Genomic DNA, 17,179 nt, shown 5'->3' with positions numbered 1-17,179 from the left:
GCTCCAATCCATTAATATATTTTTTATATATCTTAGGTATGTGTATCGTAACGTATATTTGATATATTAACTTGATATATATTTTAAATAAGTAAGGCTGTGGCAGACTATTTAAAAATAGTACTAAACTTAAATGTGTATTTGAATAATGTAAACAAAAATAGTAAAATGATTTGAATGAAACTCTTATTCAAATCTCTAGACCGCTTTATTCATAATTATTGTGCGTCGAGGAGATTTTATTTGAGCCTTTTACGTTTCCAATTCGCCTTTTGGGAGTAAATTGAAATTACGTTACCAAAAGGATTAATGAGACGGTTTTTATATTACTAACTACACTCCGAAGTTTTTATGTAGAATGTTTATCGATAAAATAGTTGAAATTAATGTTTCTAGTAGTTAACAATAATAAAGTATTTGGTTTATACACATTACACGTGAATTCTTTATAACTCCTGTAAACATTGTTAATTGAATCACAAACGCACGTTTATTTTCCGTAAGATGTGTTCTATAAACGCCATCTTTTATAAATATAAACAGGGTAGCATTAGCGAGAAGTACCTCTTTTCGATGTGCAAATGACATTCTGACAGCAACACGTATAAAAGTCAAAAATTGATGGTTCGTCAGGCTCAGAAGACGTTAAATATAATGTAACACGAGGCAAACGGGCAGTTGTTAGTTGTGGAGTTAATTACCCATTCTTCTCCACACGAAGCCTTTTGTAAGGGGCAACTAGAATCATCTTTATATTTTATTCGACGTATAAAAGTGCCATTTTAGGTGGTCAATTGAAATAAATTATTTGACTTGACTTGGACATGTGCATCGCAAGCTAGGAGACAGAACGTGTTAATAATAATAGATCGTTCAATTCACATAAGCTTTTTGCGTTTATTATAATAAGCTCAAGGCTTTATAAGTAGGGCGTTACGTAATCTTACTGTAGCGTAAAATTTCAACAGAAATTTCTGAACAAAGTTATAATGAATCTGTATACATGTGGGCGTCCCTGCAAAATTAAGATTTCGTTATAGCTTTTGTTGACGTTTATTGTGTAAGAAAATGTCATATTGTAATATTGTTTATTATACTAATATTACAAAGATAAATTTAGTTAACCTTTTGAAACATTACAACTTTAGTGTTATCTGTTTTATAAGTTTTCAAAGAAGCAAAACGGCTTTAAAAACGTGTTCAGTTTGATAAGTTTGTTAGGTACATTCTAGGAAATAAAATACACTGGATATGTACCACTATAAATTATTGTGTAACGAAATAAAGAATTTTTGAAATTTAATTAAATATTATAAAGAGAAAAGATTTGTGTTATGTTGCATAAACTCAAAAACTTCTGGATCGATTAAAAAAAATATTTCACCGTTCGAATGCCACGGTATCATTCATCTGTATCACAAAGAATATATTTATTTCAAAAATATTTAATTAAATAAATGGCTAGACAATATATACCCAATAATACTACTATTGGTCATATCTGTACCAAGCGAAGAACTGCTTCGCTCTCATGAAGTACCCTAAGTCGTACTATTTTGGTGCGCAGCAAATCTTAGTCGATGAAAATAGAATCCTCATGCCATATTTAGAAGTCGGCATCATAACTAAGTTAAAACTACTAATGTTTGTATAAACTAGATGATAATGGAAGAAAAATAAAAGAAAAACTTTAGGAAAACGCCTTTAATCCAAAATCAAGGGCGATAAAGACAAAAATAGAAGTCAATGAGGTGTGACAAGGCAGTCAGGCATTAAGGCTTTGATCTCGCGTCTATCTCTATCGATCTGTAGTCGCTTCAGTGCCGCTTTGACTATGATCCTAGATGAGACCTTTGTCACAACGCTCTTAACGGATTACTTAACATTTGAGACGTACATTGTACAGAAGCATGTGTTTGTATAGTGGCTAATTTACGTATTATGTGTAATAGAGATAAATAAATAAACATTTTTGAAGTATGGAAATAAGTAATATGTTTTTAGGTAAAGAATATCTGTGGTAAATAAAAGACAATTTTGTAATTATATATTATTTGAGTTTTGTTTGCATTTTATTAACTAATTATTATGTTTCATTGTATAATATACACACTACCATATACAATATTATTATACAATTTTGTAATTAATATCTCAAGAGGCACTTTCTGTGCCGGATGACACTAATTATTTTAGTCGCAATGTTCAAGTGAAATAGCTCATCTGGCAAAATAATTGCCACTTAAAAAAAAAATGATTATATTGAAATAGATTCAGGTGACATTGGCAAGAATACGAGTCTCAGAAAGCTAGCCTGTGTTACTAATGCAGCGATGTTGATTTACTTAAAATATGTCAAAACTCGTATGCCAACAAGGTTAGTTACAAAAGTAAAACAACCTCTCGCAAATGACAGTAGAACTAAAATTTTAATGTGTCGTGTTTAAGGCCTGACGATTGTTCAGTACCCGTATTTACCTTATAATTAACCCGAGTTAATTAGTAGACCACAAAATGTGAAATCCTGTAGCGTAATCTCATATTGGTTTATATCAAATAGAGAGGAAACTTTACACCAATTTGTCTGTAACAAATAAATCACTGAATTTACATACATTTTGGTAGTAGGGAAGGTCCATACATAGATTCATATCCGATGGAAGAATGACGGACGGAACTATGACGATTTCACCAGTCGTTGTAAGGCTGTTTCAAATGGGAATCACTTGATAAAAAATTAACAAATTTAATACCATTTAATATTGAAACAATTTATTTACAGCACACACTATAAAATAGAATACCCTAAAGTTAGGCAATTCAAATAGTGAGCGGTAGTTGAAACTTTGTTACGGCAAATTCTAAACTTCATAACTGGGCTTTTGGCAAATAGTTTTAGGAATCAAATCATTTAAAATGTCCCTATTTAAAACAACTATCTTAAGTTTTTTTTTAAACTTAGGTGGAAATGCGTTGACTCCCTCACCAAAACCGTCAGGTGTTTGTAAAGAGTTCAGTGAGCAACATATATTTGTACTCAAAAAAAAATTACTGTTTCGGCGGGATCAAACCCAGGACCTCTGAGCAGCTTAATAGTAAGAAACACACAGAAATCTCTGGACGAAAGTTCAATCAATGAAAGTGTATACCATTCCGTACAATAACTGTTGTGTATTTGGTAAAAGGCTTTTCTTTTATGGCGTCATCTGAGTATTATGAGGGAAATTGCCGGATAATATTTCCTTTGTATCTGGATTATCTAAAAGTTGTTTCTAAAAGATTATCTCGATTAATTTTCCGCTGTAAAAGAACGTGTTTTTGGAGTTTTGTTAGTAGTGTTCTTATAACTCTCTAGTAGAGATATAATAGCTAATTGTTCGAGTTCTGGTTTATAATATCATGATAGATAGTTGCCAGCAACTGGTGGTAAGTGGGACAAAACAGAGTAGGGTAGAAGTTTCTGATTTAAGAGCCGACGGGGTAAGTGATAGTTGTGTCTCCGAATCAGAAGGTAATGTATTTTAATTTGGGGTCAGCAATTTAAGTGTTTAATTTATGAATAAATACAAATAGGAGTTATTCTTGTGTTTGTAATAGAAATAATGTTTTCTTAAAGTATTTTTATTACAGTTTGCTGAAAAAATCTCTCATACTATACAATTTCAGTTTGTACAAAAAGGAACGTTACATAACATTCTTACCTTTACCGCGTTCTTATGCGGTGTAAGAAAATAAGGTGAAAATTCTTGGACGCGAACACAAAGCAAACATTTTCCTCGTGAGAAAATGCAATATCTTTAATACCAGAGATCTTGTGTCCGCAAAGTGACTATATTGTGTCGTAACAATACACTTACAGTAATATGTATTTGACTTTGTTTTTGCATTAAGAAAAAGCAGGTCAAATACGAGTCTGTGTAATAAAAATAACCACTACTGTTGCGCTATTTTATTTTGTTATTCTAATGTCTATAATTATAATAATTGACGGCTCATTGGTCTAGTGGTTAGTACCCCTGACTGCGAATCCATAGGTCCCGGGTTCGATCCCCGGCTGAGACAAACATCGATGTGATGAGCATTTGGTGTTGTGCTTAGGTCTTGGGTGTTTAAATTTGTATTTATATGTCTATCTATCTATAATATGTATGTATATCCTTTGCCTAGTACCCATAACATAAGCTTCACCAGCTTAGCATGGGACTAGGTCAATTGGTCTGAATTGTCCAATCATATTATTATTATTATACATATTAATGGTAAGTCTACCATATGCCTATAGCGAATCATATCTTATTTCGGCCATACAATGCGCAGAGGCGATGAGAACTTGGAGAAACTGAGTAGTAGTATTTTTTTTTATGTAATAGGAGGCAAACGAGCAGGAGGCTCACCTGATGTTAAGTGATACCGCCGCCCATGGACACTCATTCTGCCAGAAGGCTCGCAAGTGCGTTGCCGGCCTTTCTGATCCCACATCTCTACGCAACGCCAAGGGATCAAGCCGCACGGAAAGTGACTGGTCGTCGATTAGAATCGCTCTTCGTTGGATACGGTCAAGTGGAAGGAGCTGGTACTGGGGAGCGCCCGCCCAGAAGTGAGAACAGTATTCCATGTGGGGCCGAATTTGCGCTTTATACAGTTGCAAGGACAGAGTTATTGGATGCATTCAATCCATAAACCCCCAGTGAAGTGTTTTAGGTCAGTTTCTTTGATATTTATAAGACTATAGAAATTCCTGTACTTCCAAGTTGGGTGTTACTATTTACCAAATTAGGATCGGAGGTCCTAAGATCAAAATCTGTATACTTTTAATAATGAATTATCATTACACATTAATGTCTAGAGTCTGAAATTATAATCAACATGGAATATCAAAGGAGTATATTAGTATTATTTATATGACTCACCTGAAGTTTGTGCTAATGGCGCAGCCAAGGCACGTGATGCTATCAGAAGCACGGTTAGGGCTCGCCAACTCCACAGACTCTGCATTGTTGCCTGAAATATAGTGTAATGTATGTTCCAACGAAATAGCAACATTGGATCGATTTTAATACTCATAATTGAAGGCCGGCATCGCACTTGCGAGCCTTCTGGCAATGTGAGTGTCTATGGGCGGCGGTTTCACTTAATATATACAGTGTAAAGTGTAAACTCTTTATAACATCATTTGTTTTAAATAAAAACTGTCTGTAACGTAAAATTGAGTTAAATTTATTTGGTTTAACCCAATACCTATACATTAATTCTTCCCTCCCCAAAACGAAATCTCTCTATAACGAATAAAAATGATTGGTCCCTTGACGTACGTTATAAAGAGTTTACACTGTATACATATATATATTTCACACAATATCAGGTTAGAACGCGCAACGCTAACAACCAAGCAACTTCCTCACAATAGAGTAACCCGCTATCGGATCACATAACTTCCTAATAATGTTTTGTATCAAAGATTTCGCATGGCCAAGCTACCGCGAATATACAAAAAATACATAAATAGCAATTAAGTAGGAATGTAACAAAACACGAAACAATAATAGTAAATAATTAGGATAGGGATACTCTTCTTTAATAAAATCCCAGAGGCCCTTTTATCTCTGCCTTTTAATAAATTTAAGAAATGTATTAAGAAAAGCTGTGTATAAAGGCTTACTATAAAGTCAACAATTATCTAGTTGATAAGAGGGCCTGGGACTAGTGCTAGACAGGCTACTTCTAATTAATTTGCGATATTTGTTTTAAAATAAGTGTTGTTTGATGATTTTGCTATTTTAAAAGAACCCAGAGTTTTTTTACGCCGGATTTTTCTCTCGGCCTACACGCTCTTTCTTCTTTGCCGATGAGTAGGGATTAATAATTTAATGACGTGGAATCAGTGATATCTTATGTTCCATAATAAACATTTTTTTTTTAATTAACGATGCAATATTGCTGAAACGATTCAGCGAAAGGTGACTATGGAGTTGCTGAAAATCCAACGAGTCAGAGTTCAACATTCACAGTTCATCAAAGATTTATTGCAAATCCGACACAATCCGTCAACAACGCCATTAAACGATGAGCAAAACGTAATATAGGCGTGTAAAATGGATATTTGTTTCCAGTCAAACGTGTGCTGCAGTGGATAGGGATTTTAGCAAGCAATTCCGTATGAATATTATTATGTGTAATCTTGTAAAGATGGTACCATGACATCACGTCGCAATTCAAGTGAAACGAGGTCAAATCTTTTAAGGCGAGAGTCAGGTTTGAAGCGAATCTTTTGAAGGAAAGACAGATAATGTTTCGCAGTTATAAAGAATATCTAGTTACTCAACAAAAATCCCACGATATCTAGTTTTTAATCCGCCCAAAAAAATTATTAATCTATTTCTTAACAATTATTATTCTTTTTTTTAGTTTATTTTTATTAATTTACTATATACTTTTACACAAGACTTCTTTACTTACACTGCTAATTTACTATTATTTTTTCTACTAAGTATTATTATCATTACATTATTTTTATTTTTTTGCGACTGAGGCGCAAACTGGCTGTTGTGGTCTCTGGCAGAATGACCAGCGCTGTAGAACAGTCTGCTCTTCAGCATAATACTGAGCCAGGGCCAATTACAACCACAACACACACATATTACACACTTAAAACGTACCTTGTTCTTTAAAAGATTTTTTTTTTTATTATTATTAATTTGTGTGTTTCATTAGTAATAAATGTTATACAATATACATATTCCAAAAAGTTTCGTATACTATTGTATAAGGTTAAATAAGTATTAGGATATTTAAATGGCTTTCAATTACATATAATTAAATCTAGGATTTGGTTAGTATTATGATGGTTTCAACATGCTCGACAAATGATAATTTATTATGATAGTCCCTAATGGATTATTTGCAAGACATGACAATATTACCGAAAGCCTACGGAAAATATATTGAGTGAGAGCAGTGTTGGCTTCAGTGTTCTCATCCCTGAGGTCGTAGGTTCGATTCCCGGCTATGCACCAATGGACTTTATTTCGATGTGCACATTTAAAATTCTCTCGAACGGTGAAGAACAACATCGTGAGGAAACCTTATACTCAAAAAGTCGACGGCGGAAATAAAATTTATAAAGAAATTATAAATAGAAATTTAACGCTGGCAGCATTTCCTCGCTATATTGCGACAATTATTCGTTGAACGCGGAAAGCACCAGCTCTGAGGTCACCGGTACTACCGAGCGCAACTTAAATCTTGAATTAATTAATTTATAAGCAAGAGGTATGATGATCTTGATGAGACAATTTTTGGCGTAGTATCCGGATCGGTAATAGGAGACGGAGATAAACGGAGAAGCTTTCGAAATACACAAAAATCAACTTTTTATAAAGAAAGGGTAAAAAAACCGTAAAAATCTACAAACAGAAACCTTGAACTAAATTCAGAGTAGAATTAAGTAAAATATTCTAAACCTCTGTCTATGACAAACGGTGTTCTCGTTATCCTTTAATTATCCTTAAGAGGATCCTTAGGTATAAGATTAATTTATAATAGTGCATACGAGAACAGGCTTTCAGCCTAATTCAGTTATACCTCCGTCAGCTTAAATTGAGTTTAAGGTACTCCTCGGAAAATCCAATTCACATAGCAAACATATGTATGTGTATCGATACGTACTCTTGATAATAATATATTAATACATATGAACGTAAGAATAAAATTAGATTCTAAATTTATTTTTGACAAAAGAAATAAAATTTCTATTTACTGCCAGTTCTTAAGGACGTACTACGAGAAAAACTGGCAATAAACTCTCCGCCACCCTTCTAAATATAAAAATGTATTTCTGCGTTTTAATACAAAAAAGCGTTACCACCTTTAGTATTATTAGCATCTGATTCGTTTTCTTGATCCTCGTCTGAGTCCTCCGGCGATTTTTGCCTGTTTCACGTCATGTCTTGCTTTATACGGGTTGCAGACCAAGAGCTAAGCTAAGTTAGTTTAGCTTAGCTCGCATAGCTGACGCAGTTTTCCATACTTGTGTGCAGACCGCAAACTATGCGAACTAAGCTATGTGAGCTAACTAAAATATGCGAAGCTAATTTAGTTGTGTATGCCGATGCGCAGCTACACGAGCTAAGCTAAGCCCCTCCCGCTACCCCGCACACCATTTGCACATCCTTCGCCACACTGACTGAGCTTTGGCTTAGCTGTTGGTGTGCACGCTATTTATTTCTAGCTTAGCTTAGCCTAGCTTGCTTGGCATAGCTTAGTTTAGCCTTGGCATAGCTTAGTTTTCGGTCTGCAACCGGCTTTATCGTATGAGCAAGTATTATTTACTAATAGTAACAATATTTCTCATTAGGTACTTAAAATATTGCATATTACAATTATCTAGCTCAATTTTAGCTAAGTACTACAAATATATTGTAAAAGCTATAGTATATCTTTAACGAAAAACCAATTTAAACATTAGTAAAGTTTTCTAACATTGGTATAACTTAGGGATTATGTAATTTGCTGAATAATTTACCTGAGGGAAATAGCGACGAAATTACGTCATTATATGGCTTAACGCATCAACTGATGTTAGTGATCTAGTTAGAAATAATTGCCTTATGATTAAAGCTTCCAGTTTCAGAGATTTCGTGTTATACTATGTATTAGCGTATTGTTATCACTATAAAGCAAGCGCGTCCTATTTTGTCTTGTTTTTTTTATTTATTTCTATCGTTATATATATATATAATATAATTTATTATCGTAATATAATAACAAACAATTACACTAAACATACAAAATATGTACATATAAAAAGGTTAAAATTTACAAAAGGGAACAAAACAATAAAAATTATTCAATACATATATCTAAGTGATACCTAATTTGGTTGCGTAATTTGTGTGCGTCCGCGTTTCTTGCCATATCTTCTTGTGTGTTTTACGCCCTTACTTTGGGAACTGATAAAAAAAAATCAGGGGCGCTACAACCTCTTTAGCTCTTGGCCTCAGATTTCTGAATCTGTTTCATGATCATTTCTAAATCTAATAGGCAAGTAGGTGATCAGTCTCCAGTGCCTGACACACGCCGTCGACTTTTTGGGTCTAGGACACGTCAGTTTTCTCACGATGTTTTCATTCACCGTTCGTGCAAATGTTAAATGCGCACATAGACAGAAATTCCATTGGTGCCGGTGATCAAACCTATGACCTCAGGTATGAGAGTCGCACGCTGAAGCCACTAGGCCATCACTGCTTATTTTAATGAGATTAATAAGTGTATAACCAATCATAAAATTTTGTAATGTATATGTCACCGTAAAATTGTAAACACCGTTAGATTGTAATCTATCTCGCGAGATTATAAACTGTCGAAAGATTGTGAACCTCAACGAACTGCTTACAATTTAACGTATTATTATTCGGTAGTTATATGAAATTGTTGGAAAGTAAAATTAATCTGTAATTGACCAAAGAAGTTTGAATGATAACTAAGTTAGTGTAGTACAATCTACCGAATAATAATACGTTAAATTGTAAGCAGTAAGCTGAGGTTCACAATCTTTCGACAGTTTATAATCTCGCGAGATAGATTACAATCTAACGGTGTTTACAATTTTACGTTAACATATATACGTAATATTTATGAATATCGTGGTAATTGTATATATTCACGTAGATTTGTTAGCAAAATAGGTTCGCACCAGTTTCCGATGCTCCGGTGACCTAGTTCACAGCCCCTTCCCTCTCCCGGTGGTGAACTAAATATTGGGTTACTGTGCTCTCCCACTACAGACTTATTGGTAAGCTCTTTAAGCCCCTCAATCATTGTCACTTTGAATCAAAAATTATTGATGTTATAAATTAAATGGATTCTTATAACTTAAGCATAGAAACTGTGTAAAACGTAAACACTTTTTTTTAATTTATTTATATTACAGAATCTTCTAATATTTAAAATTCTCGTGTCGCGGTGTTTGTAGTTAAACTCCTCCGAAACGGCTTGACCGATTCTCATGAAATTTTGTGTGCATTATGGGTATGTCTCAGAATCGATTAATTTTTAGATAATTTTTATATGATACAGCATTAAAAATACATACAATCCCAATTTTCACCCCTCTACGATCAACCCCTATTTTTTATTATGAATGATATACATGGCAAAACGTCGTTTGCCAGGTCAGCTAGTAATAAATAATAATATTAGCAGAAAGAATAATACGCACTCTTTGAAATGAACGCCTTTTGTAAACTAACGTCAGATTAATGTCTTGCTATAATGAGTTTTCACAGACAAAAGAACTTCATTAAGATTTTTATTCTTAAGGACTAAAACTCATTTTTAATCTATGCCCTTTTGTAATGGTGAATTGATAAAATGTTCAATAGAATATTCTCTACATACAAAAAGACATTGCAGTGTAGCGCGAAACTTTATAATTATACATTTAGATATAGACATAACATTTATTACAAACGAAAACACACTCACATAAACACACAAAATAACAATACTTAAAGCAAAATAAAATACTTAAGACATCAAAAACAATAAAAATTACATTTGCTACATTATTTTTTATTTATTTTATTTATTTATTTACACTACGTTGCAAATAAAAGAAACACAATACATAAAAATTATAAGGGATGCAACGGGCGGCCTTATCGCTAATAAGCGATCTCTTCCAGGCAACCCTAGTTAAGAGAAAAACTAAAAAAAAGAAACATGATGCGTGCGAGAAGTGCAGAATCCTTAATCTAAAGTAATACAAAAAAAAAATATTAATAACAAACTAAAAACTTAAAAGCTAATCTTACAAATACATGAACAGCGAATAGTGATGTAAAAGGAAACATAAGAATTATACAAGTCACGATTGATGAGGATAGGATAAGGTTAAGAAATGATTATACAGAAGAGTTTTAAAAGATGACAGAGAAGTAGCCAATCGTACAGAGTCAGGCAGCGTATTCCACAACTTAATGGCGGAGATCGTAAGTGAATTGCCTAAGAAGGATGAAGTGTGGGATGGAATTATCATGAATATCTTTTCAGTTATCATTTCAAAGAATCAAGAAGAAAGAGAAATACCGGTCTCTAGAAAGATTAGAGACCGGCACGTTTATCTATATTAATAATAAGGTAAGTATTGAATATTATGTATTATTTTTAACATATAACTTAAGTTCTCTCTGAGTATTAGAGACCTGAGAAAAAAAGCAGAATCTTGCTATAAATCAATTTGTTTAGCGAATATTCACGTACTAAAGAGAGGTAGTTCTGTTACTAAATTATAATTCATATTATGTCTTCAATGTTATCAAGAAACTTTTTTTTTTATTTTTTTTTTTAAGACAATTCACACCAATTGACCTAGTCCCATGCTAAGCTGGTGAAGCTTGTGTTATGGGTACTAGGCAACGGATATACATACATATTATAGATAGAAATACATATAAATACATATTTAAACACCTAAGACCTAAGAACAACACCAAATGCTCATCACATCGATGTTCGCCTCAGCCGGGGATCGAACCCGGGACCCATGGATTCGCAGTCAGGGGTACTAACCACTAGACCAATGAGTCGTCAAATTACCAGCGAATTAATGGACGCCAAACACACCCAAGAGATTAAACTTTGTTCGAACCTTCCAGATGTTTAGTCCCACTGAGCCAATTAATATGCCAAATATGTAACACTAAGGCAATTACTGAGATGTCCTCGTCATGATTGCAGACGTCCTTCGATCAGATAGATGTTGACAAGGGTCGCTCATTTCGTAAACATTCCTTCGCCTACGCAGTCTGGCCAAATATTCATTGTACTTTTTTTCTTTCACCATTTTTAATGCTTCAAAATTTCCGTACATTATTGATATTTTTATGATCAAGTATTTGGGACATTTTATACCATAAAGTATAAAATACTACTTAGGAACCAACAGGTAATTAAAGTACTATTGGAAATTACTATTGAGATAAAAAAATGTTCTAAGATAAAAAATATAAAGATTTATATACCTATTATTATCATAAAACAAAGCTACATTAGGGTTATAGAATCATTATTTCTGCAACATCTTCATTCTTCAAAAAAAAAATTACAGTTATGTAATAAAAAATAAGAGAAAATAATGCGAAGAAACAACAAGAATTAATTAGGTATATATAGAAATGAATTTAACATATTACTATTGGGACATTCAAATTCAAAATCATTAATTCATTTAGGTAACACAATGTACACTTATGAACGTCAATAAAGAAATAAATAATAAATGCTTCTTATTTTACATTTACTGGCAGTTCTGGAATAAAGGGCATAGAACGGTCGAGAAGAAATGGCAATCAACTCTCCACCACTCTTTTATCGCCAAAAATCGTCGATCAAAAGAATCGATAATTTAGGCGAGGTTAAAATTTCGTCCCCTAATGAGACTATTAATTGTTTTATGCAGCTAGGTAATAAGCTTACTATCCAAGAAACAAATATTATTTCGCCGGGACTCAAATCTCCGAATTATATAAATCAACCACGGGGTTATTAGTATTGAATGGAATGTTGATTATTAAATCGTTTTTGAACCGAATTAGAAGAATACCAACTATTTACAAGGAAAGGCTAACTCATCAATAGATTATAAAACCATCATTTTAAACAACATTGGTGGTTTACCGATTAATGTGTGTACCGTGGTTTAAGGTTTATCTTGCATCTCAACTATGTGGAACCAACTGTAGTAAAAGTATTTCCAATTTAACCCAAAAAGACGGAAGGATAAGACCGCACCAATTCCTAAAAAGCCAGCAACGCACTTGCGAGCCTTGAGGCAGTGAGGCGGTATCACTTAACATAAAGTGAGCCTGCGGCCCGTTTACCCCTGTTCTATAAAAAAAATACACTTTGCAAAATTTTCACGATAAAAATCTAAATTATTAAATTACAAAGCTTTTATTTTACCTTTAAAAGCTTTGACACCATCAGATCCAATCATGATTTTTTAAGTGCAAGCTTATTCCGTCAATTCCAATAAGTAGGTACAGTATTACAGTGTGGAGCTAATAATAGACGGGCACAAATATTTATTCTTCTCTCTCGGGATAAAGATACGATCTTAATTAACCAAGATGAACGTTACAAGGAACGTAATATATGTAAACGTAACTTTCTGAATATTCAGTGTTATAATTTATTTCGAGGAACATTTTAGGAAACAATTTTATAAGTAAAAAGGCAAAACTTATTTTGTTAAGTAATCCCTAATTTCTTTCTCATATTCGATTTTGCACTTCAATGCAAAGTGTGTCCCGACTCGCCTACTTATCCGTGACTATCACCGACCACTTAGACGATCCACGATTGAGAAGGATCAGATGCCAGATTTGGTGCCTTGAAAATTAGAATTCTTTCGTGCGTGCGTGATATCTAGCGGTTCAAAGGTTTATTATCCTTGAAGCATTAAAGAATGCCAATAGACGCATAAGATTCATCGCTTCGCCACTGCGATAGCCTTTAGCATAATCGTAGCAACGCTACGCATGACACGATACACAATGAGACATGTTGCATATAAATAAATTATAAAATAATAATATTTCTCCCTTAAATCGGGCTTCTTATTTATGGACCTTTTTATTATATAAAATAATTTAATATTTAATATTATGATTGGCTGGAGGAAAATTTTTGGAAGAAGTTCCCGAAATAAATGAGTGTAATAATATTTTATTATTTTTATGTTATTTATTTATTAAAGACACAATCCTGTCCTAACAGGTGACCCTAACTCAACAAGGATGTATAAACAATGATAAAAATGGGCACGTGAAGTTACAGCGGAAAAAAAAGGATGTTTTAAGTAGAATTTCTGACCATCACAGAAACAATTTCGCTAATATGCACCAGTTTACACCATAAAATTTCTCAACAGAGACAAGAAAGAGAAATCATTTGACATCTCAATCAACAAAATCTAGTCAAAGTCAAAGAGAGTCTACAGATGATACGATACAAAAAATATTTTTTGATAGTAGATATATTTTGATAGTATATACGAAAAACTACACAATACCTGTTTATAGAAACCTATAGAATATCGAGTGAGTTTATTTCGAATCTCATATAGCGACAGGACGGAATTGCGAGAATTTATTATCGTCCTCAATGTGTCAATTGTTATGAACGATGAATCTTTTATGTGCTCGTTCGAGATGCATAAAGGCAAATTGCCTATGTATCACTAACATTACTGGCCTTATATTGTACGGGCTACATTAGTGTTTGTCTGGAGGTGAACAAAATAAATGTTTTTACGCTCTGTAGCTTTTTTTCACAATGACTCGGAATGGTTTGCTTATGGCTTTGTCATGTCATATTTATTTCTTATTTGATGTTCACTTTTACAGAACCCTCTTAAAACATCAAACTATATAACCTTAGAACAAATTACATTTTGAATAAATATTGAAAGTCTAAAGGAATTCACTATGTGCAAATTTATAAGCAATAAAATGAATGTTTCGTTGTTTATTTATTTATTGCGTAATCCTACAGATAACAAAATTTATATATTATGTATAAAAATAAATAATAAAAATATTTATGCGGTGATGTTAGTTATTTCGGCGAAGTGCGTGTTATTATTTCACCATGCCTACTGCTGAAAGAAGACAAATCTTTGTTTCAAATTTTTTGTTACTAATTAACTATTAATAACTTAAAATGTCATGTGGAACATGGAGTAATGGTTCCAGTTCCTTACAAATATTATGTAAAACAAAAGAGAGAGTGGAGGAGAGTTTATTGCCAGTTCTTCTCGTCCTAGCAGTAAATGTAAAATTAGAAGCATTTAGCATTTAATATGCATTTCTTTATTGACGTTCATAAGTGTACATTGTGTTACCTACATGAATAAATGATTTTGACTTTGAATTACTTTTCCGAGCTGCGGGATACTAAACTGAGTTTTTTGCATAGTTAGTGACCATGTGAGGAACATGAAACACAGCACTACTACAAGTCTTTTAGGGAGGAACATGAAAGGGCAAATTTCTCTTGTAGTTGCAATTTATTTTATTTGAGATGACGTCATGTCATGCAATAGATCGTAATAATATCGCAACACAAATAACCGTTCAAAATATATTTACTAATTGAGGTTTACAGTTCATTTATAAATTATGTTTGGCAAATTTTTTTTTATTATATAAATTTCCCAATATCCCCGACTCTTGTGGTGAAGGACCTTATTTTATACAAACATATATATACATACATTAAATTTTTTTCTAATATATAGATCCATATATACAAATACATATATTACTACATATTTCTATTTTATATTCATGGGCTAGTGGTGGCCCGTCTGACCCCTGCAATACTCTTGTTGCAGTGAGTGACACATCTCACTATCTTACGGCAGAAATCCTCCAATTGCGATCTGAATTTTCTTAATATTTTGGGTAAATGCGCGGTTGTTAACTTTATATCGATTTGTTGCTCGAGATCGCACCTGGAGGCTCCAAATACTATATTTGGCAATTAAAACAAATAATTTTCACTTAGATAATCTTGACTAAAATAGTAAGCTTAATTGCTAAAGATAAACTGCCGACGAAGTTAATGAAGCCTATCGCATTCATGGCTCGCGATCAACAAGTGAATACTGAATGGTGATGGCGTGATCATTAATCTTGCTGCTTGGACCACAGAATATATTATCCGAGGTCAGACTACGAAGTACTTTGTATAAGGACGACACGAATAATTCAGGACACTTCAACTGATTTTTTTTGTAATTTTCTATACGTACAACGTAAAAAACAACATGAATTGTTCTTCGGTGTAGAGAGCATTGTAAACAAATATAGGATTTAGGTTTAAGGTACAAACCAAGGACTTGCATATTTTAACGTCGGCTTAGAGGTTGAGATGAGAACGTTGTAAAGTGATTTTTAATAATAAATATATTCTGTTAATTTCTATTGCGTCGTTTCGTTTTTTACTAGTAACGAGTAGGTAATTATTAAAAATCAAACTCTTAATATTTACTTTGAAATGTAAATTCAATTGTAGCATGAAAACCAAAGAAATATTTAGCTCGAACAATCTGTCGGTCACAATATTATCTATTACGAAGACGGCGTGTGAACTTTATAGTTTAGCCGCTACAATAATAATTCATACATTACGACATAAACCTATTTAACTTAGAAGATATGTCCACACCAATGTATATATGCGCAGTCCGTAGAACTTTGTAGAACGTAACTTCCAAACTCTACACGTTCTACGAAATTTGTAACATTTCATATTTCCCTACACCAATGTCAAATTACGTATAATAATTAAGAGTAATTAAAAGTAAAAAATTAACTTACCATTAAGTGATTTCCCGCGCTGTGTTGAAGTTTTTAACCACTCGAACGACCAGTTACGAAGACGTCGTGTCGCGTTCTTGGTTATTCGTACTTTGCGATTTGCGCCTTACTTGCAGGTTTAGTATCGCGCATGCGTCGACCCAATGACGTCAATGAGTTCTTTTACAACAGTAAATACAGGTATATCTCTAATGCCGCATCGCAAGCTTTGATGTTGAAAACAGCTAGTTTAATTAGGATCTGTTTAGGATTAAGTGCTGCATTGTCATTGTATGACCTATATTAAACGAGGTCAATCATTATAAATGGCTATAAACTATATTAAATTAATAGTTTCTGCGTATGATTTTGAATTAAATTGACTAAACAATGCAAAGAAATTCATTTAAACTCAAAGCCTGGCTTGCAAACTAAACTAAATTAAACTGTTTGAGACTTAAAAATTTCGGTACGTTAAATTTTACTATAGCGTCGTTAAATCTATAACTTTTGTTAAATATCATATTACCAACATTCTAATCGAATTTCAATGACAACATTTTTTTAGTGTAATATAAATTGATCGTAACTTTAAAACTGACGTACGTTCTGTAATTTATAGATAGATAGAAAAACGCCGGTATTACAAATTACCTTCGCTAATCATCCGGCCGTACCTGTGTACGGAGGCGCCACCTAGATTAAAGCTTAAGAATGAATGAATTTAGGTGCATTACAAATCTAACATCTATGGCTTAAATAAGGTAGAAGACTGGTTGGCCAAATGGAGAATTGCAGTTAGTGTGTCCAAATCGGTG

General features: G+C 33.1%; 1 protein-coding gene across 1 annotated transcript in view; it reads right to left on the bottom strand.

Moving 5' to 3' along the window:
* Positions 1-16,514, bottom strand: part of LOC125052994 — a 51,865-nt gene extending 35,351 nt beyond the window's left edge. Inside the window, exons 1-2 of the mRNA XM_047654133.1 lie at positions 16,383-16,514; positions 4,911-5,001 (exon numbers count right to left, since the gene is read on the bottom strand). Coding sequence (XP_047510089.1) covers positions 4,911-5,001; positions 16,383-16,385 — 94 coding nt within the window. The 5' untranslated portion in view covers positions 16,386-16,514. The remainder of the gene's footprint in view (positions 1-4,910; positions 5,002-16,382) is intronic.
* Between the last annotated feature and the right edge of the window lie 665 nt (positions 16,515-17,179).

Source organism: Pieris napi, chromosome 10 (assembly GCF_905475465.1).
Source record: "Pieris napi chromosome 10, ilPieNapi1.2, whole genome shotgun sequence".
Taxonomy (NCBI): Eukaryota; Metazoa; Arthropoda; class Insecta; order Lepidoptera; family Pieridae; genus Pieris; species Pieris napi.
Note: the sequence above shows the minus strand (reverse complement) of the source record. Positions and strands in the feature narration are given on the sequence as shown.